Source organism: Solenopsis invicta, chromosome 4 (assembly GCF_016802725.1).
Source record: "Solenopsis invicta isolate M01_SB chromosome 4, UNIL_Sinv_3.0, whole genome shotgun sequence".
Lineage (NCBI taxonomy): Eukaryota > Metazoa > Arthropoda > Insecta > Hymenoptera > Formicidae > Solenopsis > Solenopsis invicta.
This window is the reverse complement of record NC_052667.1, coordinates 9,795,067-9,808,361: the sequence shown is the minus strand read 5'-3', so window position 1 is coordinate 9,808,361 and position 13,295 is coordinate 9,795,067. Positions and strand designations below refer to the sequence as shown.

General features: G+C 43.1%; 1 protein-coding gene and 1 long non-coding RNA gene across 2 annotated transcripts; both read left to right on the top strand.

Annotated features, from left to right (window-relative positions):
• The first annotated feature begins 2,749 nt into the window (after window positions 1–2,749).
• On the top strand, window positions 2,750–3,872 carry LOC120357451. The gene is made up of 4 exons (XR_005574458.1): window positions 2,750–2,811; window positions 2,899–3,093; window positions 3,267–3,537; window positions 3,858–3,872. It is a non-coding gene; the product is annotated as an uncharacterized LOC120357451 (long non-coding RNA).
• A 6,283-nt stretch (window positions 3,873–10,155) lies between these two features.
• Window positions 10,156–12,610, top strand: LOC113003211. Its single transcript, XM_039447993.1, has 4 exons — window positions 10,156–10,789; window positions 10,905–11,099; window positions 11,231–12,112; window positions 12,297–12,610. The coding sequence occupies exons 1-4, from the start codon at window positions 10,156–10,158 to the stop codon at window positions 12,608–12,610; spliced, it is 2,025 nt and encodes a 674-aa protein (XP_039303927.1).
• Window positions 12,611–13,295: the final 685 nt, after the last annotated feature.

Below are 13,295 nucleotides of genomic sequence, written 5' to 3'. Positions count from 1 at the left end.
AACTTTGCAAGATCTAGTACGGTTGCTAGATTTGATAGAAGCATCGTGAAAAGGCTGGAAAAGTGAAAACAAGCCAAAACGCATCAATAATTACATTACTAATCGTAACCAAAAACTAATACGATACCAAAACGAAATACGAGTAATAAATATCCACAAAATAAGGGATTTTACGGTCAAAAGAGTAATATATTATCCCGCAAACCCTTATTTATTACCGCGGAAGAAAATTCATGGAGTGCCGATCCAAATCGAGCAAGCGAGTTGCGAGTGCGATATAACAATAATGATTGGTCACGTACACGACCAGATGGTCCGCAGGGAGAGCGCCTGGGTCGCAGTCTCCTCCTTCTGCGAGCAAGTAATGCGGCAGAAGGAGGAGGCCGAGACCATTAGGGAAAGGAGGCCGGGGGGACGCATGCCCCCCGGCGATAACAACGACGACAGGGGTGGCGGGGACGGGGGCCATGATCCACCTTGGCTCCCCCTCCGACCGCCTCGAAGAAGAAGGAGGCTCGCCCCCCGCCCACCGGGCCGCAGTGGCCCGTCCGCCAAAAGGCGGCGGGGATGCGGGCGATCGGTTGCCGTCGCCCCCTCTCTCCCCACAATTGAGGAAGAGGAGAGCGACGGCTCAAATACAGACAGGAGGCGACCCTCCTCCCCTGCGGCTGACGGACCCGCCTTTGGAACGCGCGGCCGCCGGTGGAGGGGGGCCCCTCGCAATAATGGTGAACCCGGCGAGGCAGATCCGACCTGACGGTCCAAGGGGGTGTGACCGGACGAACAAATGCTAAATGCTGAGTTTTCACTTTACAGGTTATTTCACCTACCTTTAAGATGAATCCTGCGTGGATCTCACGGTCACCAGGTAATTTGACCCTGTAATTACCAAGGTGGGATACGTAATTGTCCTTTCTTTCTGTTTCAGGAATCCTCGTACGTGATTGGCCAGGCTCGTTCTTCCTGTCAACGGTCGTCGTGAGATTAATTACGCCGCTGCGTAATGTTCGTCGGTACACAGGTAAGTTTATTATTTCGATTGCGTGCACTGAGTTTAATGTTTATGCACTTTTTATTTCAGGTAGTGACATGGGGATGGGACTTATCAATGTCGGTTGCGCAAATCACTTATGCCGATTCACATAAAATAATGTTTATTGCACACACATGATAATAAAAGAAAATAAAAGTACAATTGGTCCCTAGTCACTATTATTACTGTTCTTAATGAATGATGTTATCGTTCGCGTCGCGCGCGAGATGATGCAATATTACATCATACTACGTATGCCCGGTGGCATAGGTCCGTCTCTGAGCTCGGTCTGTAACCGACTGCCTGTCAATATGGCGACGCTTGGCTCTCGTTGAGGCACCTATTTTCGGACGCCGCCATGTATCACTCCGCCAAGATGGCGGTAGTACCACAACTGAGCGCAGGAAGGCGCATTTGAACTTGTGGTATTTCTAATAGTGCTATTATTAAATGACATTTTGTCATGATTAGTATTACAAATACTGTAATAAATAAAACTGTTTTGGTAATCTATGTGTATCGTTTGGTTGTGTGTTGTTAAACATCTTAACCTAGTTCGTGGTATGTTTTCATGTTTATGATTGTGGTTACAATTATAATAGTGTATTTTAAAATAATAATAAAATAATAATGAGTACAAAATAATAATAATAAAAAAATATTTATGAAGATATCATTGTTGCAATTATTCTTGCGCGTGTCTCGTAACGCTAGATTTCCATTGTGGTTGTCGCTTGTTCCTCCGTTACCCTTGTAGGTTGGAGCGGCGTACTGTCGTCCGGGATTGCTGTGTCCGTGGACGTAACTGCTGTCTCTTCTGCTTCTTTTGTGGGATTATTTATCCCTTGGTTGCCGTTGTCGCTCTGGCTGTCACCTTCCGGTCTTGTCTGGTTCGGGATTGTTTCGGCAGTTGGTTCTTTTTGTTCTGGTGCCTTGTACGTGCTTTCTGGCTCCATATTTGTCTTAGGAGATGTCTCAATGGGGGGCTGTGACCGGACGAACAAATGCTAATTTCCGAATTTTCACTTTACAGGTTATTTCACCTACCTTTAAGATGAATCCTGCGTGAATTTCACGGTCGCCAGGTAATTTAACTCTGTAATTACCAAGGTGGGATACGTAATTACCCTTTCTTTCTGTTTCAGGAATCCTCGTTCGTGAATGGCCAGGCTCGTTCTTCCTGTCAACGGTCGTCGTGGGATAGATTACGCCGCCTCGTAACGTTCGTCGGTACACAGGTAAGTTAAATTATTATAAATTGTGCACTGCGTTTAATGTCTGTAGACTTAATTCGTATGTACTTGACCGAAGCAAAGTTCCGGATGAAGAAATGACTATTTTAAATCGTTTGTATTTCGTTTGAAGAGTTATGAAGTGCATTTGAAAAGGTTTGTGAGTCCTTCAATTAATTGTAATTAATTTTTTATTTTTACACCGTGTATTTGGCCGAAAAAATTAACCGGAGCTAAATTAAACAAAAATCTTGTATGGATTCGTTTGTATTTCGTTTGAAGACTTTTGAAGTGTCGTCAGAAACGTTTGTGAGTTATCCAGATAATTTTAATAAAATATTTTAAAGTCATGTAATTGACCGAAATATAGATTCCAGGCGCTACTGGTCCTGAAGTACCAGAAGGCGCGTTCGGTGTAATCTCTAGTATTTCGATACTCCTGGTTCTTTCTTGACAGTAAGGATAAACAATGTGCAGTAAGTCATATATTTCCAAAATATCTGGGGGGGCTATTACGGTTTCTGAAACGAGGTGAAAATTACAAAAGTGAGCAAATTCATTAGTTGTTGATCAATAAAGTTATAGATATTCTAGTAAATTTGTTCACTTTTGTAATTTTCATCTCGTTTTAAGAACCGTGATAGCCCCCCTGAGAAGGTGCAATTGGTGTTGCAAAAGCGAATTGGTATTTAATCAACGAGATTCAGAGACGGAAGCACAAGCCCAGGATGATCCTTCCCGAGAAAGCAGTCTTTCGCCGTACTTCGTCTGGAACCAAGATTCATAACTCCAGCGATTAGAACCTATTCGGATGTACTCAAATGCAAAGTACAATAGAATTAATTTTTACAGAAAGATGAAAATGTATTTAATATTTACACATAAAATAACATTGGATCCAAGATCCTTGACGATAGTTGATGCATCTTTATTTATTTTTGCAAGTAATTTTTTTGGATGCTGTATTGATTTTATGTTCAACGCACTATATTTTATTGCAGGTTTGTCGTGCCATGAGATATTTTCCTCCTGAACAATGCAGTATGGTCAATGTTAAAGTGATCGGGTGTTTACTGTTTGTATGTGATGGCGACACACTATAGTTATACCGGTGATTCAAGAACAGATTGGAATATTCCATCTGCGACTTGCTCTCTTTGGCGAAAGGATATTTCTTGATGCATTCGACTTTATTTGATAATCTAACGAGTTTGTATGAAAATGTCTTAGAAGTATGGGAGAACATACAGAGGAATGCCATTGAAATGCATGGTAATTTGTTATTTACATATTTTAATTACTGTTTAACAAGTAGTATACAGATAATTTCCACATTATTGAATCTTGCACTTAGCTAGACTGGTTTTTTTTAAGCTCAAGATAAAATTATACTGAGTCCTGCGGATAGTTGGTTACATTTGTAGACTCGACGCAATTAGAAACATATCTAAACCAATGGTAGAAAAACGTTAATTATAAAGAATTTTATCAAGACCTTATGATTCTGCAATAAAAAATGCAGTCGTTTGTCAATCAAACCAGCGACGTTAATGGCGTGCATTTCTTAGGGTATGATTTCTATCTGTTAAAAGGGACTAGAGAGAGATTCTGACAAATATACTGATCATGATTTAGTCGTAAAGCAATGAAAAATAAATAATCGTTGATTTTATTTATAGAGAACAATCAATGGAGAACAACATGCAAGGACATGGGGAATGGCGCGCGAATAGACTTCGACGCGAATGTATTCGACAGTACGTTAAGCGGCATCCTCGACTTGGCATTCTGGGAGGAAGGGACAAGTACGTATTGAAATTTTTAATATATTTTAATTCATACACAATTTTATAAATTATATGTATGTATACGTACAGAGCGATTCTTAATTCGTGTCCCAACTTTTTTTGTGTATGAATTAAAGTAAATTAAAAATTTCAATACGTACTTGTCCCTTCCTCCCGTTGTCTTTTCTTCTTTTTGGAAATGGCAAATGCTTAATGTATTTCAACGTGAATTAACTAATTATTTACTATGTAATGCCGTTAACTTTGTAAGACGTCGAACGATATAGCAACGGATTGGCTTCAACGCCTGATTTTAAATAGCGACCTTAAAATTCTCGGGGTAAATGTACGAAACAGTAGGCTAAAATTAACTAGAAGTCAATTTTTTTAATTAAATGGAAGATTTATTGATTATACAATTGTAACAATAGCTCTTTGCAGTAACAATATAATTTTACCTGTATTACAAATAGGTTTTTTTGTATGGTACAAGGTATTTTGCATAATGGGAATTTTATTATGTACAGTTTCAGATTAAAACATGGTTAGAATAAATCATGATTAGTATATTTATCATAATTGACTCTATTCCCTTCTGACAGATATTCTACTCCAGAAATCATACCCTAAGAAATGCACTCCATCAACGTTGCTGGTTTGGCAACGTTGATGGAGTGCATTTTTGGAGGAAAACATCGCATTCTTTATCGCAGAATCATAAGATCTTGATCAAATTTTTTATCCTTTGTCCTACCGTGGTTTAGATATGTTTCTAATTGCGTCGAGTCTACAAATGTAACCAACTATCCGCAGGACTCAGTATAATTTTATCTTGAGCTTAAAAAAAACCAGTCTAGCTAAGTGCAAGATTCAATAATGTGGAAATTATCTGTATACTACTTGTTAAACGTCTCTCCTCGAAGCCCCTATTTTCGGACGTCGCCATGTATCATTCCGCCAATATGGCGGCGGCGTTATTACAAAGCGCGGCAAATCCACAAGTTGAATTGTGGTGTATATAGGTTAATTATAATTTGTGTTATAATTTTTAGTTTAAATGGCGCTGGATGAGTGCACAGGCTTTGTAATATTTATTGTACTTAAACTAATACATTAAAAGATATCTTAACCTATTATTTTAATCTGACAAAGAATAGTTACTTATTACTTTGTGGTTGTTTTAATCTGCTATTGTCTCTCATGGAGATAAATAACGTAAAATTAAAAGGGTTTGAATAAAACAAAATATTCATAAATATAGCAAAATTAATAATGAAATTAAATCGTATGAAATTAATGTTTAGGGTATCTTATGTACCTATAATTTGTTCGCTGTGTCTTCTTTATCTTGTTCGCGTGTTGATAGTTTGTATGCGGAGCAGGTATTTTGGTCCGATACATGCCCGTCTGTTGATGTGACAGCCGCTGAGTCCGCCTCCTTGTTGTGGTCCGTTGCGGTGTGTTTGTCATCACTGACGGTTACTGTGGTGGTTGTGGCCTTTGCGTGGGTCATCTTCGGTTGCACAAGTATCTCCGTTTGGTCCGGTGAGACTTCCTTCGGCTTGTTTTCGCTTCCGAGTTCCATTTCCGGCCTTGGGTGAATCTCTACGGGGGGCTCCCCTTCCCTTGGTAGCCTTTTTAGCGTGACCACGGGAAAATTTTCCCGCGGTTGCAGGGCTCCCCTTTCCATGGTAGCCTCTGGAGTGTGACCACGGGAAAATTTTCCTGCGGTTGCAGGAGACGACTCTACGATGTAACGGAGCCGTACCCCCCCCCTGCCTCGCCGGTGAGAGGGAGAGGGGAGCTTCTCCCTCTCCGCCCCCAGGGTAGCTAGGAGGACCGCGCCGCCGTCAGTGCGGTGCGAAAAGGCCCGGGGCTACGGCGGGGGCCGGATACTCCGGGCTTTACCCCCAAACCACTAGGGGAAGAGGCGGAGGGGGGCTGGTGTCTCCCTCCCTCGACCTAGGGCAGATCAGGCCCACAAGCCCTGCCGGGTGCGCCCACGCTAGGACGCACCCGGCGTGTCGAATCGGCCTAGGCCGACTGGGTCCGGGGGGCTCCGGAAGTATGCTGCACGCGTTCCCGGAGCTCCCCATTCACGGATCAGGGCAGGACACCCGGAGAGGTTTTAGTGGGTACGTCCCCGCCGACACGTCGTCGGTGGGGAAGAGCCCCACATAACCACCAGGCCTCCCCCGGGGCCTGGGGTATGCGGTAACGCATTTCCTCTCCGTTATCCAAAAAAAAAGAAATTGGTCACGTACACGATTGCGGGAATATCAGAATGGTAGAGTAGTGATAACTGAAGTCACAGATGCCAATGACGAGACAAAAATACAGCGGAGAAGCGTAGCGAAAGCGGACAACCGCACTTTCCAAAGGAATAATAGAGAAAGGAAGGTGAAGCAGCAGCAGCAGCCATCGCAGAGGAGAAAGATAACAGCAATTATTCAAGGCGAAATGTATGAATCACCACAGGCCACAAGAGGACATAATAACAATAATATAGATGAATAAACCACGGAAGAAATCTTTATGGACAAATCCAACAGACATACGGATAGATCCATAAACCTAATTCATCCTGAGTCCAAAATTAAATATTCCGAGGCTTTTCGCGGAAGAATACGGTACTCAGATAAAAACAATAAAAAATTGGCAAAACAGTCATACGCGTGCGGACTAAATATGATCCATACCAAGACCAAGTCAAATGATACAAAACAAAATAATTCGAGGGGAACCACACCGACTATTTGCTAGAAAAACTACGCCGACGTTGTGAAAACAAGCGAATCAACCAGCAGGAAGATTACGCAGCTACAAACACCATACGAGCGACGAGAGGGCGAATTGGCGGGAAACGTAAATAAGTTCCATACCGAATACTACAAGCCAAAGACTAAAGATTGCAAGCACCAAACAAGATATGGGGATATATCAATCGAAAACCTTAAACCCATTCAAAAAAAGCCAACATTTCCATGATAAATGGAACAAAGGAGATGAAGTAGTTGACAAAGAAGTTATAGCAGTGGACAAGGATCACACTTATGTTAAAAAGAAAATTTCTTTGGACAAACCTAGTATTGCGAAACGAATTATAAAAGCTAAAAAGGATCTTCAAGGTGAAACGACCGGTAAAAAACTCATTCAAGTGACGCTCAACCTAAAGGAAGTGGAAGTGATCAAAGAAAAACCGAGTCAAGCTACAAGGAAGACACATGATGTGTTATTTGAAGAAATTGCTACAAAAATGCCAGAAATTTACAAAATTACGAAGAAAGAACAAGAAAAAGATAAGCATTTACAAACAATTCGTGCGGACAATAAGAAAGAACACAAAATTCTAAAAGCAAAACGGACCACAAATACGGTCGAAGACGCATTAAACATCCTAAGAATGGAGGATATGCTAAAAGATGTGAAACTTCACAGAAGCACAAAACCAACACGTTAAAAGGGTTAATGTACCAATTATTAAATTGAAATTTAAAATGTTTAAAGCTGAAGCATTAGTAGACACAGGCGCGCAGATATCTGCCATAACCAAAGAGCTATATGATGCTCTGGTAACAAATAACGATATTATTGACGCATTGCCGGTAAGAACATTTTTACTAAAAGGAGCATTCTCAGGCAGAGGAGCTATCCAACAAAGCTAAACTTGAATTTGAATTAAGGGGCAAAAAGCTCCAACATGAATTTTACATTGTGGAACAAATGGCATACCGAGCGGTACTAGGTATTGACTTTTTAGTAAAATACCGCACCAACATGCTATGCGATGAAAAATTTGAGATAAATTTTGAAGCTAAAGCCGACGAATCGCAGCAAACCATTGCTACCATTTCAATGGAAGAAGCGGAAAAAGCCTTGCAAAAAATCTTTCAAGAAAATGCGGAAATATTTGAAGATGGTATTGGAAAAGGCAACCATTACCAGCATAAGATTACGGTTACATCACACGCACCGTACAAAAAAAGAATTTACCCAATTTAGAGTCCCTAGAAGTAGAGAGTCTGGACATCTTGGGGTTCCACGTGATTGGATACACGTGATTGTGCACCTAAAATGGCAGCACCAATACGGATCCCTGTTTAATCCTCTTTAGCCAATGCGATAACAGCATACAACACGTTCAAGTGCACACAACGATAAACATACACACACATAAAGCTCACGTACATACACTGACATAATCATCACCGACATTTTAGGAACAGATGTCCAGACTCTCTACTTCTAGGGACTCTAACCCAATTCCTGACAAACACTGTGACAGAGTCGCACAATATATAGACGGGAGGGTCCCAGATGCGCACAGACCCGATCGGACACCACCAATCACGTAATCTAATCTAACCCAACCAACGGAAATACTCTAGGCATCGGCCACTATAATTGGTGGTGTCCAATTGGGCCTGTGCGCATCTGGAACCCTCCCATATAGACGACCTGAAAAAACAAGGAATAGTTCGTAAAGCGGCAACACAATACGTCAACCCATTGGTGGTTGTAAAAAAGAAAAATGGCGACATCCGACTTTGTCTCGATGCTAGAGAAATTAATAAGCGGATGATGGACAATTACACCCAGCCACTAACCATGGAGGAGGTGTTTAGAAGATTCGGGTCAAACGGTTTTTACACTTTGCTCGACATAAGCCATGCATTTTGGCAAATTCCTTTAGAAAAGAAATCCCAGCAATACACGGGATTCATCTTCAATGGACAAACCCATGATGTAAAAAACAAGGTGAAACAACACGCATCGTCGGCGGCTCGATGCGTGGTAAGAGGCGTGGCTCAATGTGATGCGCCAATGAAATTTGGGTCCAAATATATCCGCGCAATTTAAATACGAACAATCATATGTAGTCACACGTACTTAAAATGTAGAAGTTGTTAAAAAAAAAATATATAAAAATGTAAAAATACTTGAAATTTATTATCTTTAACACAAATCACTGTTGCAATAAACACTGTTGTTATAAACATGAAATATAACAATTTAGCCATACACATAAGCTCATTCTTATAACTTTCCAAATTTCTTCTAATCCAAGTTTAAAAAATTTGAAATCACAATTTTCATTAATGTACAAAGTCTCAATCTTATCTTCACGTTCTTCTTTTTTTAAGTAGCTTTGAATTTCTTCGATTCACCAATTATCTCAGATTCACGTATAAATACAAGTATACATACGTCTCAGTACCGCAGCCGTAGCCATATTAAATCTCAAAATTTGGACCCAGTTCTGATTGGTCTAGAGTATGGTCTACTGCGCATCTGGTTACTTGTTTCACCTTTCTTCTTACATCATGGACAAACCTACGTTTTTCAACGTATGCCTTTTGGCATTAAGACAGCTGGAACCTCATTTACGAGAGCTATGAACAAAGCATTAGGCTCACATGCAAATGATTTCCTTATTATCTATTTAGATGACATATTGATTGCGTTCCAAACTTTGGAAGAGCATATCAGACATGTGTAATACGTTCTGCGAAAATTAAAAGCAGCAGGATTTAGAGTTAATAAAAATAAATGCGAGTTTCTACAGCGCGAGATCAAATTTCTAGGCCGTACGTTTAACGAGATAGAAGCGGAAATCAACGCTGACACAAAAATGTCTATAAGAAATTGCGCTAGACCAAAAAATAAGAAAGAAATCCAAGTTTTTTTAGGTCTTGTCAATTGGGACCGCAGGTTCATTAAAAATTTAGGTCGTATGACACAATCTTTGTCTGAGGAAAAATAAAAAATTTATTTGGACTGATAATCAACAAAAAGCGTTTAAAAAAATAAAACAAGCCTTCGAAGAAGCACCAAACCTGTATTTAATACGACCAGGATTTAAATTTGAAATCTATGTAGATGCAGCAAGAACTGGACTCGGAGCACGCCTGTACCAATACAAGGAGGATGGGCATGAAAAGTTTACTATTGCATACGCAAGTCGTACTCCTCTGCTAAAGACTTCAGACCGATAAGTCTGACTTCGTTTCTCCTGAAGACTCTGGAGAAATTGGTCGACGCGTATGTAAGGGACGTTATCCTCCTGCGGCGCCCCTCGCACTGCGCGCAGCACGCGTACCTCATGGGCTATTCCACGGAGACGGCTCTTCATGCGACTGTGTCGTTTATCGAGGAGCAACTGGAGAGGGGCGGCTATGCGGTGGGCACTTTCTTAGATATAGAGGGTGCTTTCAACAAAGTGCACAAGGTGGTGTGTGAGGAAGCGTTGCACAGGGGTGTGCCGGAGAAACTCGTGGAGTGGATCCGGAGCATGCTAGGGCGACGAGTTGTAGCTTCGTTGGGAACAACGAGGGTCAGTGGAGGGGTGGAGAGGGGATGCCCCCAGGGCGGGGTACTCTCTCCACTGTTATGGTGCCTAGTGATGGATGGGCTGCTTGAGGGTCTGAGTGAGAGGGGCTTCTTCGTGCAGGGCTACGCTGACGACGTGGCTCTGCTAGTGCGAGAACCCTTTCTCGGGCCTCTCTTGGAGCTCATGCAGAACGCACTGGGAACAGTAGAGCGGTGGTGCAAGGGGACCGGTTTATCAGTGAATCCGCTGAAAACGGGGCTCGTTGTTTTCACTCGCAAATATAAAGTGGGCACTATAAAGGGGCCCATCTTTGAAGATACAAGGCTAGCCCCAGCTGAGTCAGTAAAATATCTGGGAGTGATCTTAGATAAGAAGCTGTCCTGGAGGGAGCATCTTGAAAGCCGCTGTAAGAGTCTGTGCTCTTACTTCTGGATGTGAAGGAGAATCGTGGGTTAGACGTGGGGACTGAAGCCCAGGATAGTCTGTTGAATCAATACTTCGACCCAGGCTCACCTATGCAGCAGTTTTGTGGTGGCCTAGGGCGCGGAAGAAAGCGGCGGTGGTGGCGCTTGAGCACATCAGGGCTCTGATTTTAAGAGGGGCCCTGGGTGCAATGCGAACCACGCTGGTGGCAGCCATGGGCATTCTGCTCGGGATTGAACCACTTCACCAGGTGGTGGTGGGGGCGGCGGCGATCGCTGCACATCGACTAGCCTGTGAACTGAAGTGGAAGGAGGGGACTGCACATACTAGGTTCCCCAGCGGCGTGCTGACCGACTCCATCTTCAGAATGAGGCAGGACAGGATGCCAGCAGTTCGGGCCCTGGACAGGCGCTTTAAAGTGTAGGTCACAGGGACGCAGACGAGATTGAACCCGGAGCACCGGTTCAGGCCTGGGACGGGGACGTCTGGTTTACAGATGGCTCCAAGACGGGTACGAGCTCCGGCGCGGGCATTGTTTGCCGACAGAGGAGGGTGGCGGAAAGCCTGCTCCTGGATGGGTACGCCACAGTTTTCCAGACGGAGATTGTGGCGATCCTGAGATGTGCCCATCTGGCCCTGAAAGTGAGGGAGACAGGTGGGCGCGTGAGAATATGCTCGGACAGTCAAGCTGCTATCAAAGCACTCGAAGCTCCGATTTACACCTTGCGGCTGGTCTGGGACTGCAGAAATGCACTGGAGAAGCTGGCGAAGGACAAAGAAGTTATCGTGATCCCCAGGTCACTCGGGGGACCCATCCCCGGTCACTCGGGGATTGAGGGCAATGAGGAGGCCGATCGGCTCGCCAGGGCCGCATCAAGAATGGAGGTGTTCGGGCCGGGACCGGTGCTGGGGGTTCCTTTCTGCCTTGGCAGGGAGAGGCTTCGGGCCTGGCTGCGGAACGAGCACCTCGAGTTTTGGAAAAATGAGCTGAGGACCAAATGTCGACAGGCCGGGGCTCTACTGGAGGAAACACCCAGTGAGGGCCTAGTCCGGGACATAAGGTCCTTGAGCAGAAGGGACGCCAGGATAGTAGTGCAAATACTGACTGGTCATGGAGCCCTCAATTACAACATGCACAGGCTGGGCCGTTCTGATACGGCCGAGTGTAGGGCCTGTAGGGAGGAAGAGGAGACAAGTCTCCACATTCTTTGTGACTGTCCGGCCTATGCAGGGCTGAGACTAAAATTACTAGGCTCGGCATTTCCCAAGCCAGGGCAGATTAGCAGGCTACCTATGAGGGACCTGAGTCTCTTCTGGAGGGAACCGGGGCTCCCATAGACGGCACACGACTAGAGGGTGACACAATGGACAACAGTCTGCGTGCCGTAGGCGGATCTTCGACCCGAGGACCGCCCCCTCAGTTTTATTGTTATTATTATTATACGCAAGTCGTGCATTACATGGTGCTGAAGCCAATTACACTATTACAGAGCTTGAGTGCTTAGCACTAGTCTGGAGCCTGAAAAAATGGCATACTCTCCTGTTAGGAAGACAAGTGCGAGTTTATACCAACCATCGAGCCTTGCAGTTCTTGAGCACTTGCGTGCAGAACAATACAAGAATTGCTAGGTGGTTCAGTTTTCTGCAAGAGTTTGATTTAGACATAATCCATATTCTAGGCAAGGATAACGCTATAACTGATACCTTATCAAGGAACGCTGATGTAGAACGCGTTCTAAAGGACAATGAAAAATACATTGGTCTAATAAGAAGTAACATGGATGGTACTGAAACAAATGACTAGGTCAAAATCATTAAAGACGCCCAGCATACTCATCAAGATTTGATGAATTTATCTCAAAAACAACCACAAAAGTTTATTGACAGAAGCGAGATCGTCAGATACGTAGACAACGATACAGATAAAATCATCTTACCTGAAGAAAAAAATTGGATAATTATGAAAAAAGGACATAAACTACTTGCTCATTTTAGAACCGACAAACTGCTAGGTTTCATGAGAAAATATTTTGTTGGTAAAAAATTTGAAAAATATGCAAGAGACGTAGTGGCATCATGTAAAATATGCCATGCTACAAAGTTTTACACAAGGCCAACAACTGGCCTGGACTATTACCGGCGGGTCCCGATAGCACACAAACTACTCACAATGGCAGATGCCTAGACATTTTCCGTAGGTTGGGTTAGATAAGTCAAGATGATTGGTTGGTGCTATTGGGATGTGCGCTATCGGAACCCTCCCGGATATTACCAGTTACCAGATGAACCAGGAAAAGCAATTTTCTTAGATCTATGTGGCCAATGGCCAAAAACAGAGGAAGGATACTAACATGTCCTTGTAATCATGAACAAATTTTCAAAATTGGTTAAACTATATCCTCTAGTTGATAAAAAAACTAAACAGTATTACTGAAGTACTTGAAAACCAATACTTCAAAGACGTGGGGATACCAGAAATCCTAACCAAT